Source organism: Mangifera indica, chromosome 5, assembly GCF_011075055.1.
Source record: "Mangifera indica cultivar Alphonso chromosome 5, CATAS_Mindica_2.1, whole genome shotgun sequence".
Lineage (NCBI taxonomy): Eukaryota > Viridiplantae > Streptophyta > Magnoliopsida > Sapindales > Anacardiaceae > Mangifera > Mangifera indica.
In genome coordinates this window covers 19,116,710-19,136,321 of record NC_058141.1, presented here as the reverse complement: position 1 = coordinate 19,136,321, position 19,612 = coordinate 19,116,710, and the positions used below count along the sequence as shown (strand labels likewise).

Genomic DNA, 19,612 nt, shown 5'->3' with positions numbered 1-19,612 from the left:
TAATTTGGTTTCTCCCTTTAACACTATTTTATAAACGCCGAAACCAATCTTGACCTGGATGGCTTGAGTCGCTTGACCTCACACTTTCCCTCCCCAATTTTAAAACCTGCTCACTTCCTGACTGGCTGACTCTCTAAACCAAAACCAAAACAAAAACAAAGATTATTCGAAAGAAGAAGAGACTCCAGTGACTCATCACAATCTAATTCATCGCCGTCACCTTCACAGTTTCCGTCTATTTTGTCTTCGGTTATCGGTCCGGCGAGGCCGATCCGATTTGTGTACTACGATGAGAAAGGAAAATTCCGGATGGATCCTGGGCAGTCGCGGCGATCCAGCTCATCAATGAGCCCATTGGTGTAATTTCTGTCTGCGCGGTCGCGCTCGCCAGGGTAACAACTTTATCTTGAATCTGGTGAACTTGTGTTTCTTATCGTTAATTTAATGAAATTGTTTTCATTTTTTTTCTTTTGATAGTTTTATGCGTGAAATTGTGGAGTCTAGGGTTTTCGGGATTAGGAGTGGTGTAATTAGGGTTTTGAAGTGATTTTGTTGCTTTAGGAAGCAAAAAAAGTGGCAATTTTGGCTACATTTTCTTGGATGGCCTCGAGTTTGCGAAAATAATTTCGTGGTGAATTTTTGTTGGTTACTTTGAAGTGAACATATCCGTATGTGAAGTTGTGAAAGGGGTTTGTATTTTTGGAATGTGTTGATTTTAGCTAAAATTTCACCAAGGTGCAACCTTTATGCTATTATTAGGTGTTTCTTTTGTTGCTTTTAGTTGCAAGTGAAATTGTTGGGATATGGTTTGCTTTTTGTGTTTGGTCTGTGAGGTCATTAACTTCTATAGATAGCTTTGTGATTTTCCGGTTATGAGTGGCATAAACTAAGACGCATTGAGGTTCAAGGCTTAAACTTCTTATGTAAACGCTAATATCTCAACGATTATGGTGAGTTGGCTCTGTTAAAACGGTGCTGCAAATCTAAATTAAACTGGAAAACGTTCATATGTAAATTGAGTACAGAACAACTTTTTTTGCCTGGTGTCCAATATGATCATGGTAGGTTTAGTTGGTTCTCATTTTTGTGCTTTTCTTAAACTGATTAAAATGTTTTGGCTTTTTATAGAGTGCTTGTGCACTGGATAGCTAAACTTTCTATATATTCAAAACCATACAATCAAATAGCAGAAAGCATGTTGAAAATATTGTTTCTAATAGAAAAAGGGCTGCCTAGGCTGGTATTACATGTTTGCTTACTTGAATGAAGATAGCTCTTTCCTTCTAAAGATATTCTTTGCTGTAGGTCGTTGGCCCTTGTGATGTTCACAGGTTGAACATATTGCTCATGTCTGGTTTGAGGTAATTGCTTCCAATACCCTTGGTTGTTAGATGCTCTTCCAATTTTATTCTTAATATGGCCTCTCATTCTTTCTTATCTAATGCTTGTATGTCAGAAAGCACTGTACAAGAATGTGATGCCATTCTCCTTTAGCATCAAATATAATTGGGTAGGAAAGACATATGGAGCTCCAGTTTATACCTACATTTGTATCTGAAATATTTAACTCTAATGATATTAGATTTTGCTTCGGGGTAGTATCATTTTGATTCATGTTTGCTACTTTAACCTTATCATAGTACCATAAAACATTCTTTTTACATGGATAGTATTTTAAATTAGAGTTCACCATGTTGCAGCTCCTTGGGAGGAGTGGTGGATTTCAAGTAGCATCAACCTACAGCCCATGTACGAAAGGACTATGGTTGTGAAGTTCACCTTTGTAGAGAAGTGCGCTTGATGGAACTAAGTACAATGTTTTACTATTAGATAGTGAAGGTATTGATGCTTATGATCAAACAGTTTGATTTCACTCTCTATTACAATGACAGTAATTTTCCAAATCAGCGCTTCACAGCCCGTAAGATATAGTTGGAGGCTGCATGATTTGGTCTTGCACCATTTTTATAGCTTCTCTTTGAAATTATTTATTAGTAAGAATATTATATGACTGTTCTGATGGTTACTTTTTTGTCTTTTTCTAATCATCTGAAATCTGGTTTTTACTCATTTACAGGTGACATACAACACTCAGATATTTTCCTTAGCTGTCCTTTTATCTAGCATGTTCATTTACAATCATTTTAGGGCCACGTATGCAAATTCCTTTATTCTTCTAAATAGATTCATGTTGTCATGTGACTCAATGCATTTTTCTAACTTACTACCTTTTTTTGTGGGGTTTTCTTTCCATGGACTTGTGCAACAATAGTCGTTTAATTGTCTTTCTTATGTACAGATGGGTGGAATCGATGAAGCTGCCCTTGATTGTATTTCTTTGGTCACTCAAATGACAAAGCATGTACGTGTGAGAGCCACAGGAGGAAGGACTATGGCTTCTGAACTTGGGCAGTTCTCCCCAATTTTTGTTTGGCTTCTAAGGGTAATTTCCTTCAAATATATTCAGCTATGTGTTGATCTATATTTTCTAAATATTTTGATGATATGAGATTGTTATTTTTAAATGTGCCACTTGTTTGGAAACACACTAATGAATAGTTTATATTCTGTGACCTTAATTTCTTACTTTTCAGGACTTATATTTGGATTTGGTAGAGGACAATGGTAGAATAACCCCCGTGACTACTTAGAGATTGCATTAAGTCTTCCTTACGTCATGAATGTTTTCATGAATGCTTCAAGGAAAGAAATGAGCTTGTGATTTCTAATTAACTAGTTAGGTACATGTTATCGAGGAATCTTATCTCTCGTGCATGTGTTTTGTCATTATGTAATTTTATTATTTACAATGAAAAGATAAATTTTAAATCAAGTGGATATATATATATATGTTAATTATAGGTTTACAGTTTTTATCAACAATAAAAAAGCGATGGAAAAGACTATTATTGAAAAAGAAAATTATTGCTTTCATAAAAGTCACAATTATTAATTAAATAATTTATTTGGATATTTTGACATTCATAATTGTCATTATAAAAAAAATATTAGCTGAAAGAAGAGGGTTTTTTAAGTTTTTAATTACAATTTTAAATGTTATAATAAGTTATGTTTAAGGAAAAGAAAAATTAACTTTGATGAAAGTTTTAAATATTATAAATAATTGTTATTATATCGTCTAATTTTTATTAGTAATTATCTTGTATTTACATTATAATTTCAAATAATTATTGTTTAAGTTTACAGCGATATAAGATTCAATGATATTTATTTGTTTGGACATGAAAATAAGCGTGAACCATGTGGAGACCATGGTTGGCAGCGAAAGCAGAGACAACAACGTGATTAGAAGAGCTAAGACAAAGGATAAGCTGGTAAGAGCAGAGTTAGCATTTCCAGCTTGATGGAAGCAGTGCCGGCAAGGGAGTCTTCTTGTTGAGCTTGGTTGTCATTGTCACTAGCTTAGCTTCCCTGGTTGGCACGGCTAAGCAAGCAAACCAGACCATGATCAGGTGGAAATTGGTTTTAGAATTTCAACTTATATTTGAAAATTGATTTGAGATAATTGACAAAGAAAGAAAATAATAGGTTTTTTCAACGGGACGAAGATTGGTGAATTCGAGAGAAATGATTTGTTACAATGGAATGAGTAAAAGAATATTTATGTTATTTTATTTTTAATATAATAGTATATAAATAATATAACTTAACATGTTAACATTAAAATTTCTAAAGTCAATTATTAACTATATTTTCATTTTGCATACGATTAAGATGAAATACCAACTTGTAGATCATTCCATTGAATGAAGAATGTTTATCCATAAATTGAGATACAAAGTACTAATTTTATAGTTAGTCGTTTAGAATTGACCCCATTACAGAATGAGACAAATGTCAATTAAAACACATGGAAAGGAGTCATGTGAAGAGCATCAGTGGGTGAAAAAGTTTCATTTCAATTCAACAATACTGTTAGGCAAAGTCTCGTGAATGAATGTACAAGAACTTGCGGTGGTAATGGCGCCACCATTATCCAATCTTTGCTTATAAAATTTTTCCACTCATTGATTGGATGAACTCCAAAGAATATTCCCAAGGATAGGTATAAAAATGATGAAAAGGTCCCACCATTATCAGTTTTTTCTTACCCGTGAAGTGGGGCGGCGATAGTGGCGTGAGGCGTGGGAAGGTTCACGAGATGATGATTATAGATGACAATATCGAGAAAGTGAAAGTGGTGGGGTTCACTAACTGCTTTCAAACTGACAAGGCCAAATTTCAACAACCGCTCTCTGACTGACACTCACGAGCTCCTGTTTGTAGAAATGCAGCCCGTAGAATAGATTACAGCTATGGCTTTCGGATTGCTGACTTCAGTTGCTTTTTAACTAAGCAAAAATCCATGAACTCTGCTTGAAGTCCGGTGGAGAAACAAGCATTCTACCACTTAACTTGTATAGAAAGAGATACCGTTGGCAATTAATTAGTTGGGATGAAGCAGATGTTTGAAATGTTGAATAAAAATTACAGGGAATGTATGCAACAGTAAGAGTGGTAAGTTTGACAGAGACAATGGTAATTACAGGGAGGTGATAAAGAAATTGACACGCATTAAATTGACACCAAGGCATTACTTTGCTTTAAAGAAGGACAATAGTAGCTTAAAAGGTGTAGCCACGGACTGAGACTTGATAGTGTAACTTCATCCTGTCAGTCTATATATTTGTATCTACATTTCTTTCTGCAATACCACAAAACAAATTAGCAACTTTCTTTCCAGACAATGGAGTTTTCATGGATAAGTTTCAAGAGAGCTCAAGTAATACTCTTCACTCCATTTCTTTTTTCTTTTCTTCTTCTCCAGTTTTCACTAAAATCCACTGAACCTACCTTTTCAAATGTACATCTTTGATAGATCGAGGTTGCTTTAGAAGATGTCCATTTTAACCAACTTGGGTTGTCATTTTTAACTTATACTTTCTTTGATTGATTTACAGGCAATGAAGATACTGCACCTTCTTGTTGTGGTGGCATTACTGAGCCCGATTGGCGGTGAAGGCAGAAAAGTTAAGGTACTGGACTCGTTCGAGTACAGTGCCATAAGTTGCAGAGCGCACAGTGCATCAATAACTGATTTTGGAGGAGTTGGTGATGGCAAAACTTCGAACACTAAGGCATTTCATGATGCAATCGATCAACTGAGTCGGTATGCATCAGACGGCGGAGCTCAGCTCTATGTTCCTGCCGGAAAATGGTTAACCGGCAGCTTTAATGTTATCAGTCACTTCACTCTCTATCTTCACAGGGATGCTGTCATTCTTGGATCACAGGTTTCACTTTGTCAAAAATTCCAACCCCAAAACCATTTTTTTTACTGTTATCTAATTAAAAATGTTTCTTCTTTACTGGGTTCAGGATATGACTGAATGGCCTGTGCTGAAACCTCTGCCATCGTACGGTCGAGGACGGGATGCACCAGCTGGAAGGTTTATGAGTCTTATATTTGGAACAAATCTCACTGATATTATTATTACAGGTAACTGGAAACTTTAGAGCTCTACTGGGTGCCAAATTATCATGTTTTCTATTTGAATCTTACAAACAAAGCGCTGTTTTGTATCAGGGGACAATGGCACAATCGACGGCCAGGGTGCATTCTGGTGGCAGCAATTCCATAAGAGCAAGCTAAAGTACACAAGACCTTACCTAATTGAACTCATGTTCTCAGATAACATCCAAATTTCAAATCTGGTGCTTCTAAATTCCCCCTCATGGAATGTTCATCCTGTTTACAGCAGGTATATTATAAATTTATACATATACATCCTCTTAAACATCCTATGGCTCAGTAAAATGCATCATCAAAGTTCACATTTGAAATATGAATTGCAGAGATATTCTTATCCAAGGCATCACCATAATTGCTCCAATAACATCTCCTAACACAGATGGCATCAACCCAGGTTTGTTTCTCATATTCGTGTTCAACCGACTGATGGGCATTTATAAACTTTTCAATCTCAAAGTGTTTTAATTGGGTTTTTATTTTGAAATTAGATTCTTGCACCAATACAAGAATTGAGGACTGCTACATTGTATCTGGAGACGACTGTGTAGCAGTAAAGAGTGGTTGGGACGAGTACGGTATTGCATTTGGGATGCCCACAAAACAATTGATAATCAGACGGCTGACATGCATTTCACCATACAGTGCGACCATAGCATTAGGCAGTGAGATGTCAGGGGGAATACAAGATGTGAGAGCAGAAGACATCACAGCCATCCATACAGAATCTGGGGTAAGGATCAAGACTGCCATAGGGAGAGGAGCCTATGTGAAAGATATATATGTGAGAGGAATGAAATTGCATACCATGAAATGGGTCTTCTGGATGACTGGCAATTATGGATCACATGCTGATAATCACTACGATCCAAACGCATTGCCGGTAATTCAGGGGATTAATTACAGGGATGTTGTAGCAGAAAATGTGTCAATGGCTGCTAGACTGGAAGGCATTTCCGGAGACCCATTTACAGGTATCTGCATTGCTAATACAACAATTGGAATGGCAGCAAAAGCCAAGAAGGTGCCATGGACTTGCACTGATGTTGCAGGGATAACTAGTGGTGTGACTCCTCGACCGTGTGACCTGTTACCTGACCAAGGACCAGAGAAAATCACGGCCTGTGACTTTCCGGCCGAAAAACTGCCGATAGATTTGGTGGAGTTGAAACAATGCACTTACGGAATGAAATACTTATGATTTTTCTGTTTTAGATCTAGCAAAATAATGTAAGTGTTGTAACATAAACATGGTATATTTCTGTTTTAGTTCTAGCAAAATAATGTAAGTGTTGTAACATAAACATAGTATATTAGTATGTAAGAAATTGAGCTCAGCTTATCTAAGAAAATAACATAACTACTCGGGTTACCTGCTCCACAATATGCATATAATCCAGCCGCTCTCACCATGAAGTTGAACAAAATACCTGCAGCATCAATCACAGAACTAAACTCGGTTTCCCAGATCTTCAATCGATAGAAGAGCCAGCAACTAGAAATCTAAGATATTCTGCTTCAGCTCCTATGAAATAACAAAACTTCATAAACATAGATAGTGCTAGGTATAAACGATGAGTATCGATATTTCCATCGAATTTTTTGTCTTTTCAATATAGAGGACCCAATGGTCATATATAGTATACTGCATGTACAAGATATTATTAGAAACATCCTCAATGAGTTGGATCTGGATTGAATTTTACAGATTCCCTATAGATGAGCTCCTTGATATTTTCTTCAGTAAAAGATGGATGCTCAAAATCAAAACTGAATGGCCTTGGACAGACAGGTTCCTCATTGATATCATGAAGGGGGGCTAAATATGGGTGGCACAGAGCTTCCTCAACTGCAAACCATATGTAGAAAAATATCAGTTACTCGATATTCATCATAACTGATATTTGAAGAGCAGAACGAAAAAATGCAAGCATGCAGCAACTGTTTATAATGATAATCTTGTTTGCATATTGCATACATCGTATTAGAATCAACAAAAACGCATTAAACCAACAGCTGGAGGCATAAATCATTTTTTCATTATACCTGTAATCCGCCTGTTTGGATCAAAGACAAGCATCTTCTCTAGCAAGTCAACTACACCAGGAGACTTGTTAGGAAATCTAGAAGAGAAATTTTGCTTTGGTACTGTGGCAGCATTCTAACATATCTTCTGGCATTATCACCTCGAAGGAAGCCAAGGCTGGATTCATCAGGTGAACCTAAAAGCTATTCAAGAAAATTAATCGGATAAGTGACAAGTTACCCAAAACAAATTTGATCTATATTCAGATGGGAAACAACAAATGACATCACTTTTAGCATGCACATCACATAAACAAAAGAAAGTCAACGCACAGCATGACTGTGTGGCAAAAAGAATAATTGCTGACCAACACACTAGAAAACGATATATATGTGTGCAGCAATGATCAGATAGGACTGCATAGACCATGTCAATTTAGCAAATTTGATTATCATCAGCCATATAGAGAGCAAAAAGAAAACGGGTGCAGAGGAAAAGTTTTTGATATCCAATCTTTTCTTTCCCTCTTCTTTTTACAGCTTGGAAGTTGGCTCTGTATTTATCTCCGAGAAAAAAAAAATTGTACAGCTGTCGTTAGCAACTCCTAAAGAAACATAGATGTCCCTACAGAAAATATTCAAGGTTATGCTCAATCAGCTATCAGGGCAAAGTAAGAATATCCAATGATGCATCTTTAACCCTGACAGTCAAATTGAAGATGCTGAAGAGTGAGAACAAGACCATGAACAATGACCAACAGGCATACCAAGGTTAAGAAGCCTGAGAGGGGTGCAGGAGAAAAATGTAAAATAAACATAATAAAAGGAAGAAGTTACTGCAATGCGGAGAGAAATGTTAATTGTCCTAGAAAAGCGATTTCTCTGAGCATATTCTGACCATACCTCTGTGATCAGCCTCAACTGATGGACATAATCTTTGCCTGGGAACAGGGGCTGTCTGTCATAATTTCACCAAGTATGCAACCTACTGACCAGATATCGATTGCTGCAGTATACTCAGAACAATTAAGAAGCAGCTCTGGTGCTCGGTACCAACGAGTGACGACATACTCAGTCATGAAATCAGTTTCTGAGGTCGTCCTTGCAAGCCCAAAATCTCCAATCTTAAGATTACAATTTGCATTCAGGAGCAAATTGCTGGGTTTTAAATCACGATGCAAAACATTTGCTGAATGCACGTATTTCAGTCCTCGTAACAACTGATACAGATAGTACTGCAAACGTAGTATTCAATAATCAACAAAGGTAGCATTTTCTGCCTAAGTTCTTACACATAAACCATATAAATGAAAAAACATCAACAGGAAAAAAAATCATTCTTCTGAACTCAAATCGATAACACTTGACTTTTAAGACAAAAGGCAAAACTATAATCAGAATAAAAGATCCCTCTGTCAGGATGATCATTAAAATAACTAAATACTACTGCTGCAGTACATATGTCATAAGGAGGTCAATTCGTTATTCACAAATAACCATCTTGCATTAGTATCTTGAAAAATAAAAATGCCCAAGACTACTGAACAACAGTATTGTAAGGTCCACCTTTAGGTAATCAACAATTCTGAAGGAAAACAAAAATTTAAGACAATTAACTAAGATAGAACATAAACATTCAAAAGTGTTAGAGAAAATAATTAAGCATTGATAAAAAGTGCATGATGCCAACCCGACAATGATCATCTGTCAATTCTTGGGGGGATCGTATAATTTGATATAGATCAGCGTCCATTAATTCATAAACTATGTATACATCATTGAAGTTCTCCCTCTGTGGCGGTCGTATGACATCTTTAATGGAAATAACCTGCGGTGTATAAAGAAACAGCAGTAAGCGCATAATCCCAACAAATCAGAATTCCACAATTCTAGCATAATTTTATGCCTTGACAAATGTAAAAATTGAAAATCTTGCTAAACTTACATTTTCATGATCCATGTGTAGAAGCAGTTTAATTTCTCGCAATGTCTTCTTAGCATCAATTCTATTATCAAACGCATTACCAATCTTCTTAATGGCAACCTGCTCTTGTGTCTCAGAATTCACAGCAGCACTGAAGAAATGAAAAAAAATCATATCTTCCTTCTTTTTTATAACAAAGAGAAATCAAGTCAATTAAACAGAAAGTAATTTCTATCAATCTTTTAAACTAGGATACCGTCACAATAATAATCCACAGCACACACTAAAGGAGGAGTCATAAGAATCCAATGAACAGCATAATAATTTTTCTAAGACTGAGATAGATGGATTGCAGTCCCAAACCATTTTCACATAAATTAAATGACAGCTTATTTTACCTACTAAAGCATCTGCTTTAACGTTCCAAAAAATTACAAAGATTAACCTCAAATCTCATTATTGGTGTGAAAATTTTCATCACCGAATTACGATAAAACCAAAAGTACTATTGCAAAACTAAATGAAACAGAAACAATAAATTTTTTCTAGTGAAATTCGACAAAACAAATTACTCAAGGAACTAAATTCTCGCAAAAGCTATAACATAAGAACATAACTGAGGATAAACGACAAAGAGAAAAAAATGTGCAGATACGCAATACGATCTTCAGTATTCTGATCTTAAGAAGTTAAGAAATGGAAAAATTACCAAACAATACCATAAGCGCCTCTACCAACGGGGCGAATTGGCGGGACGTACTTTCTAGAAACTTCGAAGAGGTTACCGTAGACATTGTACTGGACATAACGTCCACCATGAGTAGGTATACCTCTGACGATAGTGTGGTCCCCTGAACCGGAGCTCGACTCAGCAGACATGTCTCTTTGCCTGAGCTCCGAATACAAAATTCGGATTGAGAAAGTTAAAAAAGGAAAAAAAAAAAAAAAAAAAAAAGCGAAGCTAATTTAGAGGAGAAAGCGAGGGCGTTTCGGTAGGCATGTCAACCAAGAAGTTCGACATTTTTCTTAGAATGTGAACTTTCAGCCTTTTGAACTGGAGAAGCCTGAGTCACCCGTGACCAAATTCAACTTTTCTAGATTAAAAGCCTGATGAATTTATTATCAAGTTTAGAAATAAAATAAAGACTTATCATATTTATGACAATTCATAATATTTAGTTCCGCCGACGAGAAGAAGAATCATCACAACTCCAACCTCCATCTCTATACAAGCATCAACGCAATATTGCCAAACTCGGCCAGCTTTTCTAATTTTATTTTATTTTAAGCTTTTTACAATATGGAGACATCGGCCGGCCACATTGAAATATCAACATCTAACAATGCAAAGGCAAACCAGTTTAGAATTAAAAAAATAAAAATATACCCGCGATAACCATATAGGACATAAATATAGGCACTTAAGCAAACTGTAGTACAAGCCTCTCTTTTATACGTCTTTGGTATTATACAGTACAAAGTACATGTACAAACCAGAAAATAGTAAATAGACACAATACAACGTATTTCAAACACAATACTTGATGGTATATTTCTAAAAACCACATAACGCAACACACAATACCTATAACACCGATATATGGGGAGGTGTAGTTCTTTCATCGACAGTCACCTCCCAACCAGTTGTTCTGAGTTACTCCCTACCATTGACTCGGTACCAGTTTCTCTTAGATTACAAAGCAAAGCATCACGCCCTGTTAAAACTATCTTGAAAAAACCATCCACTGATTTTGTAAGACGATCTAGCCCCTCTGAAAGTTTCTCTTCTTGCTTTCCTAAATCTATAATAAACTTCTTAAACTGTTCAACTTCAACCGGTTCCAACCCATCTTGGATCATTGGATACAATTTCTTGATGCTGACAGCAACTGCATCTAATTCTTTCAAAACTGTAACTCTTCCACATCCAAATACATTTCTAACTTCCCCATTAACATTAGCTTGCAAGTCAGAAAATGCCGGTCTCCATGGTAATGTGTCAGAAATGCTCAAGTCCAACAAATTCTTTGCAGATCCAGAGAACGCTGCTGCAAAAACACTACAGATAAATACAGTCACCACCTTAACTCCATACAAGGCTCGCATCAAAACTTTCCCTTTGGCAGAGTTTTTAACCTTGGGTAAATCCAAAGATCGCACCAAATTGTCTAAGATTGACTGACAGCTCTCAACTCTAGGGTTCTTTGCATTGATATGCTGTCTCCAGCTATCGAGTGAAGAACGAGCACGCACAAACTGCTTTGGAGAGGAAGAATTTAGATTATGCAGGACACACTGAAGCAAGAGATGACCCTGGTTAAGCTTTGTGAGTTGAGAGCTAAAGGCTATACAAAGATCGAGCAAATTCACACTGATATCCAAGTACACGTCTATCCATTTCTCATCCCAGTCACTCACAGGAATCTCCAGCTCAGTTATTAAGTTTTTTACACCACTATGAGTCTCGCAGAGTGAATCCATTGCCAGATTCATCCATGATAAACTAAGGACCTCATCGCTGTCCTTTGGAATAAGTTTCCTAACCCTCTCTGCCAAGGTTTCCTCAAAAGAAATCAATAGAGAAAGAAGCCTTTCAGGTAAACGAGAACCCTTGGATGATATCATCCGGAAAGGATTTCCAAAAGGGAAGAAAGGGCGGTGAGGATCCTGTGGACGACTCATTTTGATTTAATTTCTGCAGATCATGAAAACAAAAACAGATCATCAAACATCATATTGTGATATATCCTAAAAATTTATAAAGTACAGTGATTACTGATTGACCATGAAAAATATCTGTCAATGTGTACATGCGTGTGTGGGAGCAAACAAGCTCCAGAAAAAACAGGAGGGGAACCCTTCGTCAGAGCAGACGTCTGATATTTCATTCTATGGTCATCATGAGCAAAAATAGAACAATTTCATCAGGAAACATAGGAAAAGCCATCAATTTGGAAAGTTATTTCCCCTGCAAAAGCATTATTTTTAAGAAGGTTTAAAAAAATAATGCCCTTCTTGATGGAGATCCATGAAAACAAGCTCTTGAGAATGAGGGAAGATTTGGCTTTTAAAATACCTAACATCCGGAAATGATTATTTTTTTTCATCGTTCATCAATACATGACCAGAAAACAAAACAATTACATCTCTCAAAAAAAAAAAAAAAAAAGGAGACAAACTTTTAAATTTTAACTTGTTCATCCAAAGATAATCATAATGAAAACAGAACCCAAAATTTCTCAACAAATGAAAGCAATTCTTTGCTCATACAGCATAACATCACCTATTCATGGCTTCAAAACATCTAATAATCAGGGTTTCCTCGGATCTAAAACATGAAATCAAGAATTTATGAAAAAAAAAAAAAGCATATCCCGTTTTAATTCATGCCAATTTTCATTCAATCATTACATCGTCGGCCATAATAGTCATGCATACTAACAATAACCAACAAATAAATACGCACAACTATATATATTCCAAATAACTTACCCAAAAGTTAGATCTGGATACTGGTTATATTTTTAGATCCGAATATTAATCAGCTATGATGAACCCTAAATTTTCGACCTATTATTAAAAATTTACATAAATAAAAAATTTCTACAAGAGAAAACAAATCAAAGAAAAGAACCATAAGAAGATGAATAGCAAAGAGCGTAAAGCAAAAAAGGGAGGAGAAAATCGTACCTAAAAGTGTGTCAGAAGGTAGTATGAAATTTCTGAAACGCGTTAATGACGGTTGCGTCTTTGATTTTTGGATGAACGAAGTTTTGTTTTGTAGTCTAAGAGTAGGGCAAGGGTTGAGTCACTTGCTGTTACGAAAATATTAGTAACAGAAAGGTACGTGGAGTCCTATGAATGGATAATTTAGGCGACCAGAACAAAAATTGTTTTCATTTTCTAAACGACGAAAACTAGAAGTTTCTATTGACAAAGTTTGCTTAACCGGTTACCAAACACGGCTCCTTATCTTTATAGAGGCCGTTGAGAGAAAGTCGTCAGCTTCAAGCGTGAGCCACGTTGTCTTGGCCCAACGGCCGAAGTGAAGACTCTTAGCCACGCTCGTATTGGGCCTTCCCCAGGTCCAATCCTACTTAGCCAAGCTTGTATTGGGCCTTTCCAGGTCCAATCCTACGTGGCGGCCCAATATAAAATCAAATTCCGAATTAGATTGAAGTGAACAAGTTGAATTTCGAATTTCATTAAAAACTAATTTTAGTTTAAATATAATTCAAATTAATTTAAACTTAAATATTTAAATCGATTTGAATTTAACCAGTTTTATAAAAATAAGATCAATGATAGGTTTAAAAGTTTAGATAATTCGATTCAAATTCAACCCTCATGAAAAAGGCAAGCATAAAAACAAAGACAAAAACAAAATACATGTCTGATTCACTTTGCCAGAAGAATCAAGTGAATATTATTATTTATTAAAAAATGTATATTTTAAGAATAGCTCAACCTCTTTGATCAACAATTAAAGCATCACATGCATGAACCTTCTTCAGTTCACAAGCAAGCAATAATAATAATTAATAATTAATAATTAATAATTTGCTCCATCTCATTTCATAATTTTTTTCTATCTGTAGGTGCTGCACCCATCTATAAGGCAATATTTAATTTTAATAATATATATCTGTAGGTGATCATCTGTCACAAATATATTTTTGAAATTCGATTAAAACTTGAATAGAAAATTATCCTTTTTTCTAAGATAAATAGTACCAATAATAAAATAAATAATATAATCAAATAAACAAATCAAAATTAACTCGTTTCAAATCCATCATTGTATTAAGACATTTGTAACCATCATAACAACTCAACCCTGTCGGTCTTTGCTTCGGACGAAACAAAGAACCACGCAAGTTAAAAGTACGTACTAAACAGACGAAAAGTCCTGTAAAAATAGTTGGGAGAGAAGGACAGCTTCACCACAAGATATGAATTAACACCAAATCGGAGGTTAAAACTAGAGAGAGTCAGGTCCACCAGAAACGTAATTGTTATTGTTGAACTCAACCAAAACCACAAGTCTTGACCCAACCAGGATAAATACATAAAAACTATTGAGGAGTGACAAATTTAGTTGCTACAATTAGCGGGTTAGTGGGTCCAATTCACAGAAGCAGCTGAATTTGGAGTTGGCCCCTGATGTAGATATAGAGTTTTTAATTAATTCAATCAAAATAGCTGGTATAGGGTCCATCACAAAACCATCCATTTTAGTAGCTGGCACTGATGGTGATAATACCAGTAACCCACAAACCAGGCAATGCTTAAAGTATCAGAGATCAAACTTAAATGGTGGGAAAATGAATCCTAGTACACTGACTTCATACCAACTTACAAATATAAAACTTCATAATATAACAATTAATTACACTTCCCATCAGAAAGATGAACACATTCTTTCAATTATACAAATGATTCCACTTCGAGGTAGGTATGAAAAAAATATATATGTGGAATAAATTGAAAATTATTGTTTTCTTAGAATTGAAGGTACTACAAGAATTCTAGGCAACTAATAGAGGAAGATGCACAAACTTAAGGAGACTTTAAATTGTTAGAAACCTACTTCAATGAAAGCACTATCTCCACCTGGTAGGATTGTGATGCTTAATGCTGCTTTCACCTTCACTTGCATCAGAAGCCCCTTCACATAATTTTTTGATACCACGATTCTCTTCACTATGTGAATGAGAAGAGTCTCTCGCAATTCGACGTTCCTGCAGGATTAGGTATATATGATTGGTCAAAATGACTGGCAGTTAAAACCACTAGTATTATACTTAGAACATTAAACAGAAAGGTCTTGAAAAAGGTTTGGAGCATACATCACGAACTAACAAGTCGTCTGCCTCAAGCATGTGAATCACATGCCCCATTTTAGGCCTCTTTGTTGCGTCAGGATCAACACATCTAAGAGCAACCAACAGAGCACGTTTAAGTGCTTTTGAAGCAGGCATCTCAGGCAGCTTAGGATCGACTACTTCTTCAGATTTTCGATTCCCAACCATTGTTTTTAACCAATCAACCAAATTAACCTGCAATCATTTAATTATTTTATATTACTGGTTGGCAGACCAAGGAAGCCCTTTAAATGGAGCAACGAGAAGAAAATTTATGTCGAGACTAACCTCTCCTTGAGGTCGACTGTAATCAACAGGGTTTCTACCAGAAATTATCTCCATTATAAGTATACCAAAGCTATAAACATCACTCTTTTCATTCAGCATCCCGGTACACGCATATTCTGGTGCAACATAACTACAGAAACCAACAAAAATAAGATTTAGTTTCCGACCAAAGCAAGGCCCTGTTTTATATTAGAGTAGAATCTTTTAAATCAAGCGAAGAAGAAGATGATAAAAACTGAGACTTAAAGTATGGAATGAACTAACCCAAATGTTCCCATCACACGAGTTGTTACGTAACTCCTCTCAGAACATAGAAGCTTAGCAAGCCCAAAATCAGACACCTTAGGGTTCCATTGCCGATCAAGTAGTATGTTACTAGATTTTACATCTCGATGGACAACCTTAGGTTCCAGACCCTCATGAAGATAGGCCAATCTGTAAAAATTCAATAAGAAAATTTTCTTGAGTGACAATTCCATAAATCAATTCAAATAAATGTAGATAGAATCACATTCAGAATATGAATTGGTGTACCCTTTGGCTGTCCCCAATATGATATTCATACGAATATCCCAAGTCAGTGGGCTGACATCACCGACATCCCCATGAAGCCACTGATCCAAATTGCCATTATCAACATATTCATAAACTAGCATTCTACAAAGCAAAACCAGACAATAAATTACATCTTTTCTGGACGGTAAAAAAGATAAAAGCACAACCTCAATCACAATTTTGAAATGCAACAACAAATTATTCATACCTGTATGCACCCTCAACACAGTATCCAAGCAATCTAACTAGATTCTTGTGCCGAACACGCCCAATTGCTTCCACCTCAACTTTAAATTCCTTCTCAGCTTGACCCCTGATAATATCCTCTCATAAGTAAAGCAATATTTCACTAATACAAGAGAAAATAAGAAGGCAAGATCTTCTCCACATCAGGAACCATAATTATTACTTATCAATACCATACTGTCAAAATAAGGTAATTTTTGTCGCTCCGATAGTCAATTCAAGCTTAGATTAGTAGCAAAAAATAATTAAAAAGAGCAAGATCAGTTTTTTCACCATAAGCAGGTCACGTTACAGCTCAAATCCTGTAACTAACAGCACACAATAAGAAACAGAAAAGGAATGAAACCAAATGAAGATAAAAGACAAGCCTATATCCCAACTCAGCATAAATTATAGCAAAATATATCATATAAATTCTAAATCCCAGCTCTTCCACTCAGAAAAAGACACCAAAAACGCAGCTTTTGACAATTTAAACCCATTTTCAAAGTTAGATCAAAATCACTAATAGAAAAAAATAAAAGATTCTACTTTAACCAAATCACAAGAAATTGAAAGTAACTATACTTGTTGTTTAACAAATTTTTGACAGCAACTCTGGTACCATCACTCAAAATTCCACTGTAAACAATCCCGTAACCCCCTTCACCAATCACATTCTCTTCACACAAACCATTTGTCGCCGCTTCAAGTTCTCTCAAAGTATACCATCGACCCCACCCGAGATGAGAAACTTCCGGTCCCACACTCCCGCTTCCAAACGATGTCATATCGCACGCACTGCCCGTACCTCTACTTTCTCCACTAGACGCTCTATCAGAGAAAACCACGCGATGCTCGATCTTGCCGATGTCAACTTGAATCTCGGGAACCGGAGGCGGGTGGTGTACGATTTCTTGAATTTCCTTCGAGATGGGAGGACTAGCAATTAATTGTTTCGGCAATCGTTGACGGTGATGGCTCTGCCTTTTCCGACGAGAGGTTAGGCAGAGAGAAAGGAGAAAAAGTGTGAGAACTATAAGAGAACCTAATAAGATTCCGATAACCACCCAGAGACGAAGGCCGAAGATGGATGTCCGCTTAGAGAGTTCAGTGTTGACAAAAGCGGCGTCGTATACAGACATGTTGATTGATATTGAGAAAAAAATAAAATGTCAAATATCTCCAGGCATGGCAGGAAGGAGAATGTGTGTGTTCGCGTAAGAACGGAGAGAGAGGAAGACAGCGAATGGTAATAATTGTAAGAAGTAAAGTTCGTACTAAGTTGAGATGAGCTGTCTTTTTTTTATTTTTATTTTTATTTTTTAAGTAGTGGGAGTTGTAAAGTGGGTGCCGTTGGATACGCTTGGATGACGTCTATGTTTTGTCCGTAAGCATGCGGTTGGGTCCGGACTCCGGAGTCTAAGTTTGGGCCCACGTAAGGGTGACCGTTAAATTTGATGTTATGATTGAAGACTTCTGTTACAGACAAACTAAGTTTGGATGATGCATTTGGTTTTTATGTTCATAATTTTCGACTGGGTATTTATAACGAACTTTTAAACTTGGAAGAATTAAAGGCAAATAAAAAAAATTCTAAAAACGGCCTGCAATATGGGAAAAATAATTATTTTAGTTACTTTTTACCTTATTTATGTAAATAAAATCATTTTTTATTATACAGTTATAGATCAGTTTCTATATTTTAAAATAGTTCGTTAAGTGTTATACCGATTAACCAACTACTTTTTACATTCTTAAGTAGTTGGTTAAAATGTTATTTCGATCTATTAATCACTTTAAAAAATAAAAGTTTTATTGTAATTATATAATAAAAAAATTATGATTTAATGTATATTGGTAAAATAAAAAATAGCTAAAATAATTAATTACCTTACAATTAAGGGTGGATACGAACTAAGCAGAGTCTGAACACCTCTCAGGTAGAATTCGATTTAAATAAAAAATAGTTCAACTTGATTTTGACTTGAATTTGTTAAGATAATGTTAAAGGTGATTCAAGTTTAGTTCGAATGAAAGTAATTAATTCAAGTTTAACTTGAATATAGGACTCAAATTCATGATTCAAATATGTGGGTCAAATTTTTAGCTCATTTACAAAACAATATCATTTAAAAATTATTTAACATAATTTGAATTAAGTCATGAGTCAGTTCACATCGATTCAAACTATTTATTCAGCTTGCGAGTTAAACTGAGTCGAACTCTTTATAGTTCAAGTTCAACTTGGTTTTAAAAAGAGTCTAACCTTTTAACTTGAACTCAGTTCATATTCAAAATAAATGAATTCAAACTGAATCAAATTAAGTCGAGCTGATTTTCAAGCCCAAGCCAACTCTATTTGGGTCCAACCCTACTTGCAATATGCACTTATTGTGATAATTTTGTAACAATGAAATGAGTAAATTACATTTCCCCACCCAATGAGTAAACCCTTTTCCACCATTATATTGCGTAAACAACACTTTAAATTCAAAATCAAATTTGATATAGTATCATAAAGTAAAATTATCATTTTATTACCACTTTCATTTTTGTATTATGTAATATCAAATTAACAAAAATTATAAGTAAACCTTTTTAAATATCTAAATTATATAAAAACTGAATTATTTTTTATATCTTTCACTTTCACCCTTTTTTGGTCCTCTCTTCCTAGTTTTAGGTTAGGAATGATGAGAAGTGATAATAATAATAGTAGAAGTATAAATAGAGATGCCAATCACATATACTCCTATGTTTGAAGGTGCACATAATTTTTAAAATATTAGGGTTGTTTAAAAAATTTTTCAGAAGGCTTTGAAAATTTTAAAAATATTCAGAAATGTTTTTTGATATTTTATTTTTTCAATATACCCCTTCATAGTTTAAAAAATTATAATTACACTTATAAAGAATTGAACAATACACAAATTATGAATATAAATATCATATTACAAACTATTTAGGATATAATATTAATTTTAAAATACATGAGATAAATATGATAATTTTCGAATAAATGATACTACAACTAGAGTTTTTAAAAGATTTTAAAAACTAATAATCAGTTTTCAAACTTTTTAAAATTTAAAATTTAATCGGCGTGTTTAAAACATTTAGTTCTGATAATAAAGAGTTTTCTTTTTCAAAATTAATAGATAATAAAATTATTATTTTACCTTTATACCATTATTTTTG

General features: G+C 35.1%; 3 protein-coding genes, 1 long non-coding RNA gene and 1 pseudogene across 10 annotated transcripts; 2 read left to right on the top strand and 3 right to left on the bottom strand.

The window, feature by feature from the left end:
- The first annotated feature begins 57 nt into the window (after positions 1 to 57).
- LOC123215232 lies at positions 58 to 3,578 on the top strand. 3 transcript variants are annotated; one of them, XR_006501991.1, is made up of 6 exons: positions 58 to 392; positions 1,306 to 1,361; positions 1,701 to 1,839; positions 2,300 to 2,443; positions 2,595 to 2,741; positions 3,254 to 3,578. It is a non-coding gene; the product is annotated as an uncharacterized LOC123215232 (long non-coding RNA). The 3 variants fall into 3 exon arrangements; XR_006501990.1 differs by lacking the exon at positions 3,254 to 3,578 and adding an exon at positions 1,457 to 1,510 and having other exon boundaries at positions 2,595 to 2,833; XR_006501989.1 differs by lacking the exon at positions 3,254 to 3,578 and having other exon boundaries at positions 2,595 to 2,833.
- A 1,048-nt stretch (positions 3,579 to 4,626) lies between these two features.
- LOC123215228 (probable polygalacturonase) lies at positions 4,627 to 6,916 on the top strand. Of its 2 annotated transcripts, XM_044635240.1 has the most exons (7): positions 4,627 to 4,783; positions 4,962 to 5,294; positions 5,380 to 5,500; positions 5,588 to 5,762; positions 5,857 to 5,927; positions 6,022 to 6,745; positions 6,801 to 6,916. In XM_044635240.1, the coding sequence occupies exons 1-6, from the start codon at positions 4,748 to 4,750 to the stop codon at positions 6,729 to 6,731; spliced, it is 1,446 nt and encodes a 481-aa protein (XP_044491175.1). In that variant the 5' UTR covers positions 4,627 to 4,747; the 3' UTR covers positions 6,732 to 6,745; positions 6,801 to 6,916. The 2 variants fall into 2 exon arrangements, with proteins under 2 accessions (XP_044491175.1, XP_044491174.1); XM_044635239.1 differs by having other exon boundaries at positions 6,022 to 6,916.
- A 176-nt stretch (positions 6,917 to 7,092) lies between these two features.
- LOC123215229 lies at positions 7,093 to 10,726 on the bottom strand (annotated as a pseudogene).
- A 137-nt stretch (positions 10,727 to 10,863) lies between these two features.
- Positions 10,864 to 13,418, bottom strand: LOC123215230 (protein BPS1, chloroplastic-like). Of its 4 annotated transcripts, none has more exons than XM_044635243.1 (3): positions 13,170 to 13,187; positions 12,972 to 13,049; positions 10,864 to 12,174 (listed from the first exon to the last, which is right to left on the bottom strand). In XM_044635243.1, exon 3 carries the CDS (start codon positions 12,159 to 12,161, stop codon positions 11,109 to 11,111), a length of 1,053 nt encoding a protein of 350 aa, XP_044491178.1. In that variant the 5' UTR covers positions 12,162 to 12,174; positions 12,972 to 13,049; positions 13,170 to 13,187; the 3' UTR covers positions 10,864 to 11,108. The 4 variants fall into 4 exon arrangements, with proteins under 4 accessions (XP_044491178.1, XP_044491177.1, XP_044491179.1 ...); XM_044635242.1 differs by lacking the exon at positions 13,170 to 13,187 and adding an exon at positions 12,264 to 12,447 and having other exon boundaries at positions 12,972 to 13,143; XM_044635244.1 differs by lacking the exon at positions 13,170 to 13,187 and adding an exon at positions 12,264 to 12,368 and having other exon boundaries at positions 12,972 to 13,143.
- A 1,416-nt stretch (positions 13,419 to 14,834) lies between these two features.
- Positions 14,835 to 17,688, bottom strand: LOC123215372 (probable serine/threonine-protein kinase At1g01540). Its single transcript, XM_044635429.1, has 7 exons — positions 17,000 to 17,688; positions 16,395 to 16,499; positions 16,166 to 16,288; positions 15,896 to 16,066; positions 15,632 to 15,761; positions 15,329 to 15,538; positions 14,835 to 15,220 (listed from the first exon to the last, which is right to left on the bottom strand). The coding sequence occupies exons 1-7, from the start codon at positions 17,554 to 17,556 to the stop codon at positions 15,083 to 15,085; spliced, it is 1,434 nt and encodes a 477-aa protein (XP_044491364.1). The 5' UTR covers positions 17,557 to 17,688; the 3' UTR covers positions 14,835 to 15,082.
- Positions 17,689 to 19,612: the final 1,924 nt, after the last annotated feature.